This window comes from Manis pentadactyla, chromosome 9, assembly GCF_030020395.1.
Source record: "Manis pentadactyla isolate mManPen7 chromosome 9, mManPen7.hap1, whole genome shotgun sequence".
NCBI classification, from domain to species: domain Eukaryota; kingdom Metazoa; phylum Chordata; class Mammalia; order Pholidota; family Manidae; genus Manis; species Manis pentadactyla.
Window position 1 is genome coordinate 118,622,824 of NC_080027.1, and position 17,272 is coordinate 118,640,095.

A 17,272-nucleotide genomic window follows, 5' to 3' on the forward strand; every position below is an offset into this window, starting at 1 on the left:
ATGGACATTGTTTAAATTGTAAAAAGCAAAGGACTTCCTTCATAACTAACTAGATCTTAGAATTAACTACTGTAAAAACTGCTAATTCCCAAAATTCATTTAAATTAGCTTAGCTTGAGTTGAAGGCATTATTGCACACCTCACTTAAATATAACCATATTTTGTAATAAAATCTTTATGAGTCCCTATCCAGCAGAAGGAAAGAGATATGCAAATACATCAAAACACCTCTCAGCTTCTCAAGGTAATTTCTGACACACATCAGAGACATCAATGTAATTTATTTTCTCAAAAGCAGGAGGTCTCAAAAAGAGAGCCTCATATCTAGCGTGCTCAGGTGAGAGATATTTTCAGACTTTTGAAATAGAACCTCAATTTCACTTCACCAAAAACTAATAATTAAGTTGATATTTACCTCTTTGAAACAGCTCAAATGAATGAAGCAGGAGTATCTATCTACATGCCAGGATATAAAATTTGTAGTTTTATCTCTAATTCAACTTCCATGGTCTAGCCACCTGCCAAGTAAAAGTCTGCATTCATACGAGTCTCTTTGCCTTTTGCTTCTCAAAACTTAAACTGTAATTATCTGCCCAAACATGGGACAGATGTGACATGTCCTTCTGACGTTATCATGTAAACAATTCAGTTCAGGCTTTTGTGTTGTAACTGCCGCCTTTTTTTTCTCCCTTAACTCCTATTTTAGTTTGTGCTATAGCAGAAACTGGAAAGAAATGATACATGAATAGTTTCTCCCCATGCAGGGGCTCAGTTTAAAAAAAAAAAGTGCTAAAATTTCAGTAGTACTGTGAACAAATTTAGAGTATGTAAATAAATTTATTAAAATGTATTAATAAATAAAAAAGTGTAAATGTTTAGTGAAGTCTGTATCACCTACAATGTGCAGAATGGAGACCACGGAAGAGCAATCTGGGTAAACAGTATAGTGAAATTAATCAATTTCTAATTCGTGTCTTCACAGTAAAGTTTTAAATAAGAAACCAACAGCATTCAGACATCTGAATTTCCAGTATTCATTTGTAACTTTTTATATGCTCTTTTCAGTGCTGGATTTTTTGCTGAGCAGTAGTCAGAATCACTTATACAAAATGAAAGGATATATGAAGAATTAACATCATAAACAATTATGATTTCATGCTTTCATGTTCTGATTAGGTTTTCCTTTTTAACTTCTTTCTTTAGAAAGACAGTACCTGATAATGTAGAAACTTCTAACTGTAAAGAAATTTCCTACTAATTAGATTAATCAATTCAGATTAATGCAGAATAATTATCTCTTTAAGATATAAATCCACCCTAAGAAAACTGCTTAGTAGCTTTAATCAGATTACATTAGGCATAGGAAGAAAGGGATATTGAAAAATACATGGCTCAGTCCCTGGTCTTAAGAGGTTCAGAGTCTAATGAGAAAACATTTTGATCTTACTCAGCCTGTTAATTGATATTTCTTGACTTCCTTGCACTTAGTCTACTTCACTTTCTTTTTCCCAATGAAATAGGAACATTATACCTCCAGGGGGCCTAAGATGAAATCATTCATCTAAGTTTAAAAAAAGCCAAAAGCATACTTTCTATGAACAGTTTATATGTGTATGTAAAGTATGAAAACAAGGTCTGGGAGGATATGTACCAAACTTCCAATAACAGTGCCTCTGGGAAAAGGGGAAGGGGGAAGGGGGAGTCAGGACAGTAGAACAGTTAGCTTTCTCTTAAGTTAAATATTTGAAGGAAAAGTATTCATATATTATTATATAAAACTTTAAAAAATTACAGCCGTAAGATTTTTCTGGAAAAAAGTCTGCTAAAGTGTTAATGGTGGTTGATTCTAGGTGGTATGAAGATGAGTATTTTTTTACTCATTAATTAAATTTTCTGTATTTACTGTTCAAATTCCTGCTCATCCATCCCAAGTTGACATGTAGCCTTTTTTTATGGATTGATTAGTTTATGCCCAGTGATGCCCATATTCACAACAGCTGTCTTCTTACTGTTCCTGGAACTATACTTGAGTATCATACTAGTAGTAGTATCTTTAATTATTGCTGAGATTTTTATAAAGATTTAAAATATTAGGTGGGCTTCCTAAATCTCCTATCACACGTACTGTAACACAAAGGTCTATAGCCAAGATTTCTGCCCAGACAACAGAAAAATTAATAAAAATAGCAATATTCTATACAAAGGCTTTAGCAGTGCCGGAAAGACAGTAAAATAAATGTTTCTATAGCCGCATTAATGAACATCCCTCTGGCTTGAGGACTTCCCCATCCTAGTGCCCGGCGCCAGGCCGTCCTCTAGAGCACTGAGGGCTTCTACTGAGCGCCACAGCTGGCACCATGTCAGGCACAGTCTTCAGATGCAGCTTCGAATTCTCCATTGCATCTCCGTAAAGAGATTATCTCACACGCTGGAGTACAAATAGACTTGACTCTTTCATTACAGACAGGTAAGCTTGATTGAACTCAGAGTGACAGAGTTTCTAGTCAGTTTGAATCATCCATTGTTGCCCTCAGGTAAGAAGGTCATTGTCAATCCATTTGTGAGCCTATGTAAAGCTCCCTAAATGTTTATCCGAGACTGACCTCCTGCAGGCTTTGCTAATCGAAACTGTAAATGAAGTGTCAGGTCCCAGTGACGGCCAGGTTAGTCCTCCACTTTGCAGACATGCCTCAACCTCTAGCAACGGGACACTAGTCCTGTTCAATTTGTAATGCATCTTTTATCAACTCACTTGGTTACCAAACAGTTCTTTTGAATATCACTGACCTGTTCTCTGGTTACAAACATTTACAGCTTCACTTTGCCACTAATGAATTGTATGCTCTTAGTAAATTCTATGTTCTTGGTAAGTCACATGTCCCTGGGTGTCAGTTTTGTGATCAACCAAGATTTCTTAATGACTATAATTCAATTTCTATCACCCTATCTACCTATCTACCTACTACTAGATAAGTATCTCAGATCAAAAAAAAAAATTGTGAAGGATCTATATAGATTTACCATGGAAAGCACAGCAATTCCACTAACTTATTTCAAGATTGGAAGTATATAAACCCAGGTGTTCAGGGCCACTCTGTATGTGCAGTTTGTAGGCTGCAAAGAGTACCTGGCTGAGAGGAATGATGAAACAGAGCCTGGGTTGGGTTTGCCGAATCTTACCCCCGGGGAACGGGATGCCTTTTTCTTGTTACACAGGTGCTATCTGCTCACTGAATTGTATTTTCATTATGTGATATCTAGTCTCACCAGTGGGTTTCAGCCCCGGGCAAGTTCACTATGGATTCAGTGAGACCTAGGAACGACAGTGGAACGTTCTTGGCGTAAAAGGGTTTATTACCCTGCTTGATCTCCCAATGATAAGTCAAGCACTAGAATTATGTCTGCATCCAACAGTCTGCAGGTCTGTAATCTTCCTTCGTCTCTGCCTCCGCCCAGAGCATTGGGCAGAGCTCTTTATATATTGACTCAGCCAATAATAGCCTATTGCCCATGGGAGTGGGAGCAGTAGCCTAGCAGGAGGCCAGTTATATCATCAAGTAGTCTAGGTTCAGGTGAGGATCCTGGCCATAGGAACCCCAACTTTCCTCACACTGCTCAAAGATGGTACCTTTTTCTAATTGGTCCATGGAGCAGGCTGTACTTAGAATACAAAAAGACATCTTATTTTATAGGTCAGAGGTAGCCTCAAAAGTGCCTCTATAAAAGAATTCTACACTGCTGGTGGCAATTGATCTCATCATATAAGATCTCCAAAATACAAAGACACAGGAAAAGTCTTCAAAATCAATTTTTCTTCAAATTGGCTATATTTAAAGTACACACATACACTATAAAGAATTCTTCAGAGGAGGAATGTTCATAAACAAACCCTGAAATCAAAGACAAAGTTTACCAAAACTCTAAATAAACCATGTAATGTATATAACCTTCATTATTTTAAAACACTAAACACTTTTTTGTCAAAGGCACCCAGGAAATACAAATTTTTTGCACCAACCTTCTTCACAAAGAAGTTGTGGAACTTAGTGGAACAATCCTTATAATGGAGTTAACATGCACTCAAAAAATATAAACAAATAATTTACGAGTCAAGTATTAAAAGCAACATTTAAATAAAAGGAATAAAGAGATATGTCTTATTGCCCCTAATTTTGAGATAACATCAAAGTTAATAGCATAGAGCTTATGAAGTAGCCGTAAGAAATAATGACAGGTATGTATATATAACAGTCTACATACCCTAACACACAGTGATGCTGGAAATTATTCTTAACATTTTAAATTAACTCATCCAAAAATTGTATCTTACAATTTTAGTCATATAGCTATACCACAATAAGTAAATATAGATTGGCAATTTCTATTGTAAACTAAGAATGAAAAGCTATAAATAACAGAAAGACATTCTAATAATTTTACACTAAACTTGCTATTTATACAAAATCATCTTAATAGGCTTTCCTATCTAATGTAAAAATGGAAAGCATTAATTAGCATGAAAGGAATTTCAGAGGCTGGTCTATCATACCAACTTAAAACAAAATACCTACAACCTACTGCTTAACCTTTGAAACCTTTTTAAAATAGAGAAGATTATCAGAAGATGCCCTTAATTTTAAGAACAACATAGTAACAATGAAATTGTGAACAAAAGAAACTGGATAAATTAATGGTTATTTTTCCTAGAAAAATTTATTACAGATATCATCCCCTTTTGTAGTTCTAACAAGTGGTAGGTTAATATGGCCACCTAGAGGAGAAAACATGGTAACAAATATGCTATCACATTTTCTAAAATACCTGCATTTCTAACAGTTCTGAAGGACCCAACTGAAGCGGTCCACCATGTATGAAACAGACTTAGGGAGGATATAAAAGGAGCAGTGATGACTTAACAGAAGATGAAACACCAGTCATTCTGCAGTGGACTTGACACACACAGTCTTTCAACTTACTGTGTGACCTCAGGTTAAAAATTACTTATTTGATCTAAAATCTCTTCTCAATTCTGTAAAATGGGGACAATCTTACCTGCCACAACATGATAATGTACACAGAAACTAAGAGTCAGGCACACAGTAGGAGCTCAATAAATAGTCATTCTTACTACGTGTCAGAAAGCTCTCCTGCACTGATCTCCTAATCCCCATCCAGGCCCTCCCAGGCCCTCCTTATTCTGGCAGTTTCCCATATTGGCTGTTTCAGAGCTTCTCTACTGGAATTATTCAGTGTTGAGTCATGGACTGATGGTCCCTCCCAGCGCTAATAAGGCAATAGTATGCCATGCAAACAATGTACATTTACAAGTATTTTTCCATTTACCTTGCAATTCCCTTTAGTTACCTCAGCCCACATTAGTCATGTCTGATCTTTAAAAACTTGCAGAATAATAAGCAGAATAAATGGTCAGAGCAGTAAAGGGACACATAGGTTATATGTAGGTTACCAGTAGGTTACTCTATTCATCCCTTTCCTTGTATCTCGGGAAAACGAACTGAATCCTGCTAAGAGAACTGTGCTCAGGCGTCTGCTTGGGTGACCGACCAGCCAAAGAGTGAGCAGTGGGTCTGCCAAGTCATCTCTGCAGAGGCACAACCACCTGGTGGAGACCCAAATCCCCTGCTTCCTGAACAGATACCAGAGAAGGGTTTCTTTTGTTAGGTTGAAGGGAGAAGGGGAACACTTGGGTTACAAGTCGGTGCAATTTCCTCTTTTGACTCCAAAAGTCAATAAGGAGAGAGGAGGCGGTAAGGAAGTATAAGGCAGCAGATGTGTACTTTCTTACCACTTATTCTCGACTTAACAACATTCTATCTAACTTACTATTCTATGCAACTAAATGTTCATTGAAAGTTACTGGTCAACTTTTAATGGACAAAGGGGCTTCTCTGAATTCTCATCCCTCTCAATCTCTCTGGAGCATTCAAAACATCCTTCCATGGCAGAGAAAATACAACCCTCTTCTAATTCTCCACTTTATTGCTTTTACTGTCTCTTCTCTGTTTAAGTGACACCCTTCATTCTCCTGTTAATGAAATGATTCTCTGATCTTTTCTCTCCACACATTCTCCCTCATCAATTTAATCCACTGCCAAGGTTTCTACTCTGTAAGTATGTATGGTCTGAGAACCTCTCTCCCTAACCCCATGCATCATTTCAAGCTCCATAGCCATTTCTAACTTCTTGAATATCCTCCCTCATTCTCCCATCATACATATAAAACCACTTTTATGTCCTACTCCCGTCCTCTTACTTCCGACAAAAGACAGACCCGTCTCTGGATTTCTTGTTTATGGTAATAATGGCATCATTCTCCCAGCCATACACGCTAGAAACCAGTGTCATCTCTGAACCTTCCTTTCTTCTTTCTCATGTTTCAAATACTTTCAGGTCCTAAATCCAGTTAATTCTGCTTCAGTGATGTCCTTCCTACCTTTCTAAATTCTTATTTCCACTTCTGTAATGCAGATTTGAACCATTTCCCACATAGATTAGTCCAAAGACCTCCTTGATCAGTGTCCTTTCCTAGAGTTTTCTTGTTACTAAGTTAAAAACTTGCAGAATAATAAAGCACATCCTTGATCATGTTTCCCTGGTGAAAAACTTTCAGAGCTCTCACTGCCTAACAAACCAAATCCAAATTTTAGTCCGGGAGGCACTCCAGGCTTTAGACCCCATCTCTCTGTTTTTGTCTCCTACTCGCATCTCTCTCTCTCTCTTTCTCTCTCTTTTCCCGTCCCCCTCTCCCTATCTCTGTGTTAGAACCTAGTAGACTTCACTCTCTTGAAATATTCCCTCCATTTTACCACTATGTACTTTAGGGTTTCGAAGTTCCCTCTTTCTAAAATACCTTTTTCTACCTATCTTAAAAGCTGAACCCAAATGCCATGTTCTCTGAATCTCTCTCACAGCTATGGATGGTATTTCATTCGTTTCCTTAAGATCTTTTAGCATTTTATACATACTTCTGCATTTTTGCCTGTATGTACGTTCAACATTTACAGTCACCTAAAATTGCTTTTCCCTAAGGTCGAGTGCTGAAATCTCCTGCTCCAATCAATTTCTCCTGTTCTTCCCCTACTCCACTGAATTTATTTGGTGCTCATAGAGATCTTGGATCTCTCAATAGGCAATAACTTAAGATACAAAAACTATTCTCCTAGTCCAGTATTATCTTACAGTATCATTTGGTCATCTGCCCATCCTAAATCCCAGTGACAGCATTTAAAAACAAAGATATGCATCTCCACCTGGATATTCCCAACATACTTCAAATTCAGCATGACTGAAGCTAAATTCTCTCTTCCCACAAGCTTACATCTCTAATGGTCCCTAAACTAATTTAAAATATTGACTCCTCCCACATTGCACACATTTAGTCATTCACCAAGATATATGGAGACCAGCCCCAAACCTAAAAATTCTTTGTCCCTAAATTCATTGCCAGTGAGGATCTCATCACTGTTTATCTAACTGGTCCTTTCTGCCTCCGGTAGCACCTACATTCAATTCATCTTGTGTTACAATAGTTAAATAATCTCTCTTAAATACACTGATCTAAAAGTGCACCCTTGTCCAGCGTGAAAACCTCCTGTAGGACTCGGTGTGCCCTATGAGATAATACCCAAACTCTTGAGCATGGCGTTCAATCCTATTACCTCCCATTCTCCAAACACAGATAAGTTAAAAATACTGACACACACTCTCATCTGCTTTCATGTAATCACTATTCTGTGCAATTGAAACAGTTCTCACTCAAGTCCAGTTCACCTGTTCTATGCAGACTGTATTAGACATCCCCCAGTCCTCACCTCCGAAAGTCTGAGCCACCTCCCACAGTACTTTGTTCATGAAACTAACAGAGCTCTCACTCACCACATTCTAGTGGACATACACTCAGTGGTCTTCCCCCTCCAGTCTGCAGGCTCTTGGAAACAAGCTTGTTTTATTCATCTTTATGTCCACAGTATCTAGCATGGCACAAAAAAAGCTCCCAACAAATGCTTATGAAATAAATAAATCTAATTTCAGAAAGCCTAAAACCAATCTACCCTGGGTGTTTTATGAAGCTATTTCGGGTAGAAATGGTAGAAAGGTGCAGATTGGTCCTAAATATACAGGTAAAAGGAAATGAGAAGGTGCTTCCAGGACACCTGCATCCACTCAGAGGTGGGGCAAGAACCCAAGAGGCGTGAGGTGATGCTTCTCTCCTCTCTGCTTTCCCCTCAGGCTCGGCAGAGTAACCTAACAGGACTACAGGGAAGAAGCAATCACGGCAGCAGAGAAATGTAGGGGGTGATGGGCAGAAGGTGGAAGTAGGGGAAAATAAAGAGCCTAAACTGAAGGTGCCGAAAGGGAAGTGTCTAGGGCCGCAGATTACCAACTCAGGACTTGCTCCTGGCTGCTCATGATTCTCACCATCACTGTCAGGAAAGTACCCAAATTATAGGGACAATGAAACAAACCTAAAAACAATGAACTATACTGCCCAAGTTTCATAGCTAATAGGTTTAAGTCATAGAGCCAGAATGGGAATAAAGATTAGGCTTCAAAATCCATTCTCTATCTGCCCTATGTTTTGTGTGCCGGGGTAGACTTCAGTTGGAGACTGGCTTTCCTGCTTTCCATTAGTTAGTTATCTTTGTAACCGCGTGTCTTACTCTAATACTAGAAAGGTATTTTTGAGGGTACAGCCTGTGTCTAACATTTTTTATTTCTCCCCTAATACCTCATTCTTGTATTTGATTAATTTCTTACTATACCTGTGTATTAGTAGAAATAAAAAGAAGGCACAGCCATCATTAGTTAAGCCAAATATTAAATCAAATACAAAAAAAGATGAGTTAGCTTCTCTGACAACTTTTATGGGCTGGGGTAAGACTTTAAGTCATCAATAGTGATAAGTGATATAGCACAAACCACAGCAATGAAATTAAGGTGACTTTTTGTTTATCATCATTAAAATGCTAAGATATATTTCTCTTTTTTTCCTATCTGGGTATAAAGATAATAATTGCTAGCAGTAGTCATACAATTGCACCAAACAGATGAATTACTTCAGTGCAGAAATAAATATGTTTTAATTAATGGCAAAACCTCTTTTCTCTTATAGAAAGATATAAAAATATGTGAGAGCAGACTTGCATCTTCTACAGAGCTTGAGTTTTAAAGTCAATATCAATACATGAGGCAAAAGTCAATCACAGACAAAATAATCCTTGAGCATTCCTTAGATCACCCTTACAGCACAGTATGATAGTACCAGCTGTCAATAAATTCATCTCAGACAGTTTTTCCTGTCACACAGAACAGATCCCCATTGCTTCTGTGTGTGGCACATGAAGTCTTTGGCTCCCGGTTGGGGCCATATTGAGTGGAGGAGCATACATTTATACACTGGAATCATACTCAACACTGTGAGACACTTCAACTATATCAGTTCCTATAACAGGTATTTTGGAACTGATTCCAACTGAGACAATAGCAGACTCACATCTTCCATCTCATGCTTGGTAGGCATATGTTCATATTGTGGAAAAAGAGCTAGAATTAGTACTGTACTTAAGTTACTTGGTGTTTTGCTCTTGGGGTGTTTTGATTTCTGGCTTAAGCCCAAAGATGTGAATGTGAATAAATGGTATTCCCAGAAACGTGACTCTACCGCATGTGCTATCTCTTGTTTATTGTGCAACCACAGATGCCTAGAATTTGGGGCACAAATAATCTAACACTGTAGTGTGCCATCTAAAAACATTATGAAATTCATCTATCTTACCTTCATCTATTGATGCTTCACTACTGTATCCATCATACTCTGCAGATAGTGGACTGTATTTTTGTCTTGTTTCCCAAGTATAGTTCTTTTGTCGAGAATCTGCCAGTGGGAGTCTGGAATTGTGCGTCCTGGATAAGGCCTCATGGTATTTACCCAGTGCTTCATCTTCACTTTCGGACGATGAACCATGTTCATCTTTGTCCATGTAGGAATTATCTATTTGGAATGACAAGTAAAACAAATCAAAATTTTAATGAAATAAAGTATGATGAATTTGCTGTAGTTTTCCACACACACACACAACCACAAAAATAGATCCATATATATATACAAATATGTATAAATATATATATATGCACACACATGATCTGCAATTTTCACCTTTAGAGAAGTTTTTTTTTCCATTTAAGAAGCTCAAGCTTTAGATTTTTATGTTTTAATAGAAAAAGATCAATTTGTATATTCTACTTACAGAAAATTGTTAGTCACAGGGATTTTCCAACCATGTTACAGATAAAGGAAATAAGAGGGCTCACTGCCTTACACATTTTTTGAAAGGATCAGTAGCACACCAAGGAGTTCTAAGCATTGCCAGTATATATGGCCCTGATTCAAATAATTCACGCTACAAGATACACTTCTGGTTATCATCTTGGCCAACATTTCAAAACTGACAGGGCTTAGTGTTAGGAGTAGAAAAGAGAAATGGGCAGATCAATGGAATGTAATATTAATGGAATTATAATTGGCACAGCTTTTCTAGAGAAAAATTTGACAATATATATCAAACTTTTAAATCTGCACAGTCTCTGATCCATACTTAGAAATCTATCCCTTCCATTTCTAAGAATTCAGCCTAAGAAAATAATTAGCAGGTGAGTGAAAATAGATATTTGAGACAATTCATTCATTACATTGTATTTAAAAGCAAAAGGAAACAAAAATAAAATATAACTTAAACATCCATCAAAGGGCTTTAACTAAGTAAATTTTGATATATCTATGTAGTCATTAAAAATGAAAAGGTGAACTTACAAGGACTCACAGGGAAAGAACACATCATGCTAAGATAAAAGAGAAGGTTATAAAATATACATTCTTATTAAAATATATATATGCACAAATATTCAGATATATTTATATGCACATACAAAAATATGTGGAAGGATATACACCAAACCTAATACTTCTTATGTGTGGAAAGTGGAATTATTAGGAAAATTTTACTTAAATACACCTAAATTTCAAATAAAATTTTCAGGAGGAATAAATTTTATATTATTTTTAAAAGACTAGTTATTTCCATTTTTATTTTAAAGAAGGTAAAAATTTTGAAACTGCACCAGGTTGAGGTTCATTTAAAACAAGACAAAACTTTCTCAGAATTAAAAAACAGCTCTGGAAGGATAAAGAAACCACAGCAGGTAGAATTTGTTAGTTCTGTCCAAACATTTTTAAACTCAGTTGAGATCATCTGTCCTAAAGGAATCAAGATTTGAAATTCAGGTGAGGAGACACAGAATAAGTCACTTTAAAATATGGGACAGAAATTGGATGTTTATAGTTAGAAGTAAGGGAGCTTAGATTTCTCTAGTCTAAGTTCCACTTTTTAATTCAGTAAATAAAGCCATTAAAGGGTAGGACTATGACCGGTGACATCCTGCACTACCCAATATGTAGTCACTAGCCACATGCAGCTATTTAAACTAATCAAAAATAATAAACTTTAAAATCCACTTCCCTAGTGCTACTAGCCATGTTTTAAGTGCTCAATAGCTACATGTGGCTAGCGGTTACTATATAGAACAATACATATATGTAGAACTTTTTCATCATTGCAGAAAGTTCTATTCAACAGTGAGGAGATGCCGGCAGGTCTGGTCTAGAACTAGGCAGTCTGACTCCTAGGTCAGAGCTTTTAGCTTTTTGTGGGATGCCGAGGTGGTGATCTTAAGGCAGCAGGAGCGCTCTGAGGAGGGTGAACTAGAAATTCTATAGTGACGCTTCACCTCTTAGAACACATCTCCTGAAGTAGCTCTGCATTCAGAAATAGAGAAGAAAACTCTTCCTCCTCTTTCTGTACCTTAAAGCTTTATGTCAGAACCTAGAACACAGGTTCTAGGAAAAGTAATACAGTTCAACTATATGGAGGGATAATTTATGGGTTGAATGAGTTGCAAAATGATATTGAGAACGTAAGTTTAAATTTAGTGTTGATTATAATCTAGAATACTTGAGAGATGTTTGGTTTCTTGAGGGGCCACCATGATTCTTAATGAAAACAAATCAAAACAAAATAAAAAACCCTGTACTGCTACTTGTGAAGTATTTATTACTAGCATCCATTCCACTATTTTCTAAATCAACAATATGTAAACTATTCTACTTAACTTTATTTTTGCTACTTCAAGTACTAAGGCTACCAAAACTCAACCAAGTCTAGCAAACCCTACAGAATCTGACATTTAAAACATACCTAGAAGAACAGGCTCTAAAATGGACACACCTCCAAGAATTGGCATTCTTTTTTTACTAGCTCATCTCATCTATCCTCTTTTCTGTCACTTAAAAACCACTCATAAAATTGATAAATAGCAGATCTCTATGATTTATGAAGTTATGCAGACGAACTGAAAAAGTCTTCCTCATTTCTACTGCTCAGATTTTCGCTATTTTATGAGAATCCAAATTTATAGAAAAATTCCAGCTGTGTATTTTATAAACAAAAGACAGTGTACTTGTGGCCTTGTGATCAGATCAGTGATAAACAGAAATGACTAAGGGATTACCAGAACTAATTATCAGCATTATGAAGCAATTGTGCAACCAAAACAAATAGCTGTTGGCTTATTGTGAAAATTGTCACAGATACTGTGGGTGAAACTGTAAATGCTTAGTTGGAATCTTAATTTTACATAGAGAACTCATAAATTAATAGATTGCTCATGTAAACTCACTATAAACACAGAACAGTCATATAAAATTCTTAATATATGGCTAAGTGAATAGACACATTCTGAAGCATGTTATTCAGTAAAATAAAATCTATTGCTCTCCAGGAAAATTATATATGAAACACTTGATACAGATTCTTAGTGGCATAGATTTCAAGAACGATATTAAATGAAGGACTTAGGGGTTTGTTACAAAGACACAAAATTTTAAAATTCAACTACAGCACATAAAAGGAACTCTAACTATGCACACTATTTTTAAAAAATATGGAGTTTCTGGTTATTAAGGAAATTAGGGTCACTGAAAAATTGGCCAGTAACACAGGTACTGGGGCAATACTGAACTTACTGGTATACAAATAACATGAATGCTTTTGAAATGACTGTGAGAAAAAACCTGACTGACTTTAAAAATGTTTCCCAGTAAGAGGATTTAAGAAAGTCTTAAATTATATAGGTAGACATGTATAGGAAAGTTCAGAAATTTGGATGTTTTCCTAATTTAAAAAAGCAAGAGGAGAGGAGATTTTATCACTCAAACCCACATCAGGAGACCTCACCTTTTTGTAGTATTATCCTAGAATATTTCTCATTCTTACTCTTTGCTATTCCTTTGTTGGCAGAAATGGCTTCATTTTTCTTGGTGTCTATGCCACCCTTCACTTTGTAGCATTTTGCTGGATGTATTTGTTCCTTGATTTTTCCATGTAACTCATCTCTAGAACTAGATGATGAGGCTGGACCTGTATCTTCTTTCCTAATGGATTTCTGTATCGTATGTCTATTGTTTATCAAAATATCTCTTGGAGAACATTCATTTCCTGAACACTCATTTCCTGTGGATCCTTCACTTTTACTAAGTTTTTCAAATTTCTTTAAATGATTTTCTTTCATTTCTTGATATCCTAGCTCCTTTAAATCATTCTTACCATTACTGGATATTCCCAATCCAATTGGTTTACATCTGTCAGTATATTCAAGCTCTTGACAAGTGGATCCAGCCCTTGCGTTCTGCTTGATACCTGATATCCCACCATCACTCGTGTGGCCTTTCAAAGACTCACCAGCATTATCTGCTTCTTGGTGTTCCAGCAGAGTCTGTTGTCTATCATTAACATATTTAAAAACTCCTTCTTCATTCACTCCTTGATCTTGCTTTTGTGAAACTGAAGTATTGTAATAATTTATTTGATTTGCTCTGTGCTCTAAATTGGATTGTGTTTTCTGACAATTAGTGTTTTTGGAAACTTCTGGTAACATGGCATTTTCTTGTTTAGAAGTATCTACAGTTTCTGCTGCTACAGAGCTTTCCTCTTCTGGGCGAAAGCCATTTATCATACTCGTTACCTGTTCAGCAACTGAGTCAGTTAAAGCACAGCTGACTTCCCCAACAGCAGTGGTCAAATCGTCTACAGCATTACTGATCGTTTCCATCAGAGAAGACACTGAAGGCAGATTCTGCTGAAAACTTTTGAAAAATGCCATTTTTCTAATTCCTTGTTCCTAAAAGGTGCAATAATGGAATCCTCTCTTCTCAAAATATCAACCACTTTGGAATTGGAATTTAACATTTATTTAAATGCTGCTACTTGAGAGCTCAATATTAGTATTTCACATTGTGACTTAATCTTTCTGTAAATGCATTAGGCTTTGGAAGAAATATGTTGAAGTAGACTCTTCCAGAAAAAGAAAAAAAAAAACCAAACAGCTTGGTTTAAACGTAATGACATTTTTTTCCTACTCCATAGCTATCAAAACAGCAGCAAGATAGTATTTTCCCCTCAAATACTATTGGTTTTTTATTCTATACCTGCAGGAAAAAGTATAAAAAGGATTTTTATTATGTACTTTAAATTAACTTATTAATAGTCTATGTAGGGAACCTACCCTGTCTTATTAACACACTAACAATGTCATTTAAAATTAAGAAAAATAATAAGGGCAAAATACATAAACAATTTCACAGAGAAGTTAGAATAGAGAGAAAGTGAACATGTGCTGAGTGACTACCACATGCAGGGCATTCTGATTTACAAATTTTATCTTACTTGATCTTATAATAACTCTAGGAAGTAAATATTATTCCTATTTAATAAGAAAGAAAACTAGGGCTCAGAAAAATTAAGAAAGTCCCCCAGACCTTTCCAATGGATCCTCAATGTCAAAACTATATGTATTTATAGCATACATATATTTATAATAGTAATAATAATGGGATGTTTAACTTTTCTCAATTGCATTCGCTCACAAATGAACACTGGAGTTTTCTGCAGACTACAGGACACACTGAATGGAAAGAGATAGGCGAATACAGCTGTTTCTGTCTTTCTACACCAGTCATTAAAGAGATTTGCAAAAGTTACAGAACAATATCACTCTTCTCACCAAACTTTTGTTTTGTTTTGTTTTAGAAAATACGTTTTTAAATTTAAAAATGTTATGTATATTAACATGTAACAGGCTTATTGTTTTTACAAATAAACTAATAAAAACATTAAAAATTGTTCTCATCTTAAATTTAATATGTCACCTAACAATAGACATAACTCAAATAGACAAAAGCTCCTTGGGGTTCCTCAATAATTTTTAAAAGTAAAAGGATTATTAGACCAGAGAAAAATCAGAAAATGCTGAACCAGGGCATTTTTGGAGATGGCCTAACGAGATCTTTAACAGTTCATTCTACAAAACGCAGGACTGAAGTATGAGAAGCATTAAACTTAATCAAATCAAGACCACATAAAGTACTAGTTTCCTAAAGCAAAAGTCACAGATGTAATTCAATGATGAATAGATTTTTATAAGCGATGAGGCCATCAGTTTTTAAGTTATCAGAAGTAAACAACACCCCTCCAACACATGTACATTGACAAGAAAAACAAGCTTCCTCTGCTACTGCTCCTCAAAATTCTTCTAAATTAACACCTTGCTTTCAAGTTCTCAACTTGCTCCAGTTGTCATTTAGATTAAGCCAGACTTTGGAAATAGCAAATAAGATTTATAATAATTTAAAAAATAACTCCAAGGAAAATATTTCCATAAGAGAAAGAACAGTATTATAGTCCTCATCTGTCCCAGTATCTAGTAATAGGAAGTGATAGAATGCCTGTGGTGCTAAGGGAGGGACAGCAACACTAACTCTCGCAACCAGATTTTATCTGTACACTAAGTTACTAAGGCAAACCGCTCTCCAAATGATAAAATTATCCATCAGCTGAGAATTCAACAGTAGGTGAAGAAAAAGGGTAAATACTTTAAAAGCATTATAGGGACACGGAAAAAAACCCTCTAGAGAGTTATTTGGACAATAAAGTTAAGCTTATTATATAAAGTAACAAAATACTTCCTTCTTAAAGCATGCTACTCATGATATAGGCTCAAAAGTATACCTCATATATGAAAAACAAAAATGCTATTTTGTGATAGCCTACAATTCATCTTTTGCAATATGTTAGCAATTTGTGGGCAACAGAAAGATAACTGAACATAATTTACTTAATAGAGCTTTTACTCTCACAGAATAGTGGCTCAAATGTCAGTCAAAAATATGTCAAATATGTCAATATGTCAAAAGTCACCTTTATACTATTTTTTATATTTAAAAAAATGAAACAGTAGAATAGCACAGATAGAAAGAACAAACAAGAGAAGCAGGGTGATACTTACAAATTTTATCCTGTGAATTCCTCCTTGTACTGTATCCTGAACCGAGATCTGGAAACCCGCCAACATTTTCAAAACAGAACTTCTTATTAATATAGAGAAAAAGGAGCAGCATCAAGATAATAAACACCCCAACAGCTGACAAAAATCCAAACGCCTCTGGAGATACTAGAGAAAAAAAAGTCACAGCTGTAAGTATTTATTCTCCTTTAAGCTACAAATAGGAAGGAAACCCCATACATGTTAGATTACTGCCGTGAAATTATATTTTTTAATTGTCATAGATCACAATATAAGAAAAGCAAATTGTACAGTTTAATGAGTTGTTCAAATCATTCAACAGCATCTACTCAAATCTTTCAAAAGTTTCCCTGCAAATTATGTTGGCACAACCTAAGAGGAGCCTACAAAATGGGCAGTTATATGTTTAGTCCATTGAAGAGTATTACAAACATTTTAACACAAAGACTTAAAAAAATTATTTCCTGTGCATGGGTATATTAGTCACATCTGTGAGAACACATAACAATTATCTCTTTAAACTTCAATCGCCCTTCATTACATAAATTCTGGGCTTCTTAACCTGGCATTCAAAGCTCCAGGATTCTTTCCAATATTACACTTCAGTCAAATGGTTCTATTCACTGCCTCAGAAACAGCTCTAGGCATTACCGCCCACCTTATTTTTGCTCATCCTCTTCCCTTTGCCTGGAATGACCACGTCTCCTCTTTACCATATCCCACTCATTCACCCAACCAACAAATACTTCTGGAGCAGCAGCCGTACACCGGGCATTATCACCCCCACAGCCCCTGTCTTCCATGAACAGTATAGGGAAGGCAGCCACACCATGAGGTA

General features: G+C 36.0%; 1 protein-coding gene across 3 annotated transcripts in view; it reads right to left on the bottom strand.

Annotated features, from left to right (window-relative positions):
* Positions 1-17,272, bottom strand: part of SYT14 (synaptotagmin 14) — a 174,788-nt gene that overhangs the window by 102,990 nt on the left and 54,526 nt on the right. For 2 of the 3 annotated variants that reach the window (XM_036912437.2, XM_036912436.2), the window contains exons 3-4: positions 16,417-16,581; positions 9,797-10,012 (exon numbers count right to left, since the gene is read on the bottom strand). In XM_036912437.2, coding sequence (XP_036768332.1) covers positions 9,797-10,012; positions 16,417-16,581 — 381 coding nt within the window. Of the gene's footprint in view, positions 1-9,796; positions 10,013-13,310; positions 14,554-16,416; positions 16,582-17,272 lie in introns of those variants that run through there. The other variant, XM_036912435.2, reaches the window with a different exon arrangement.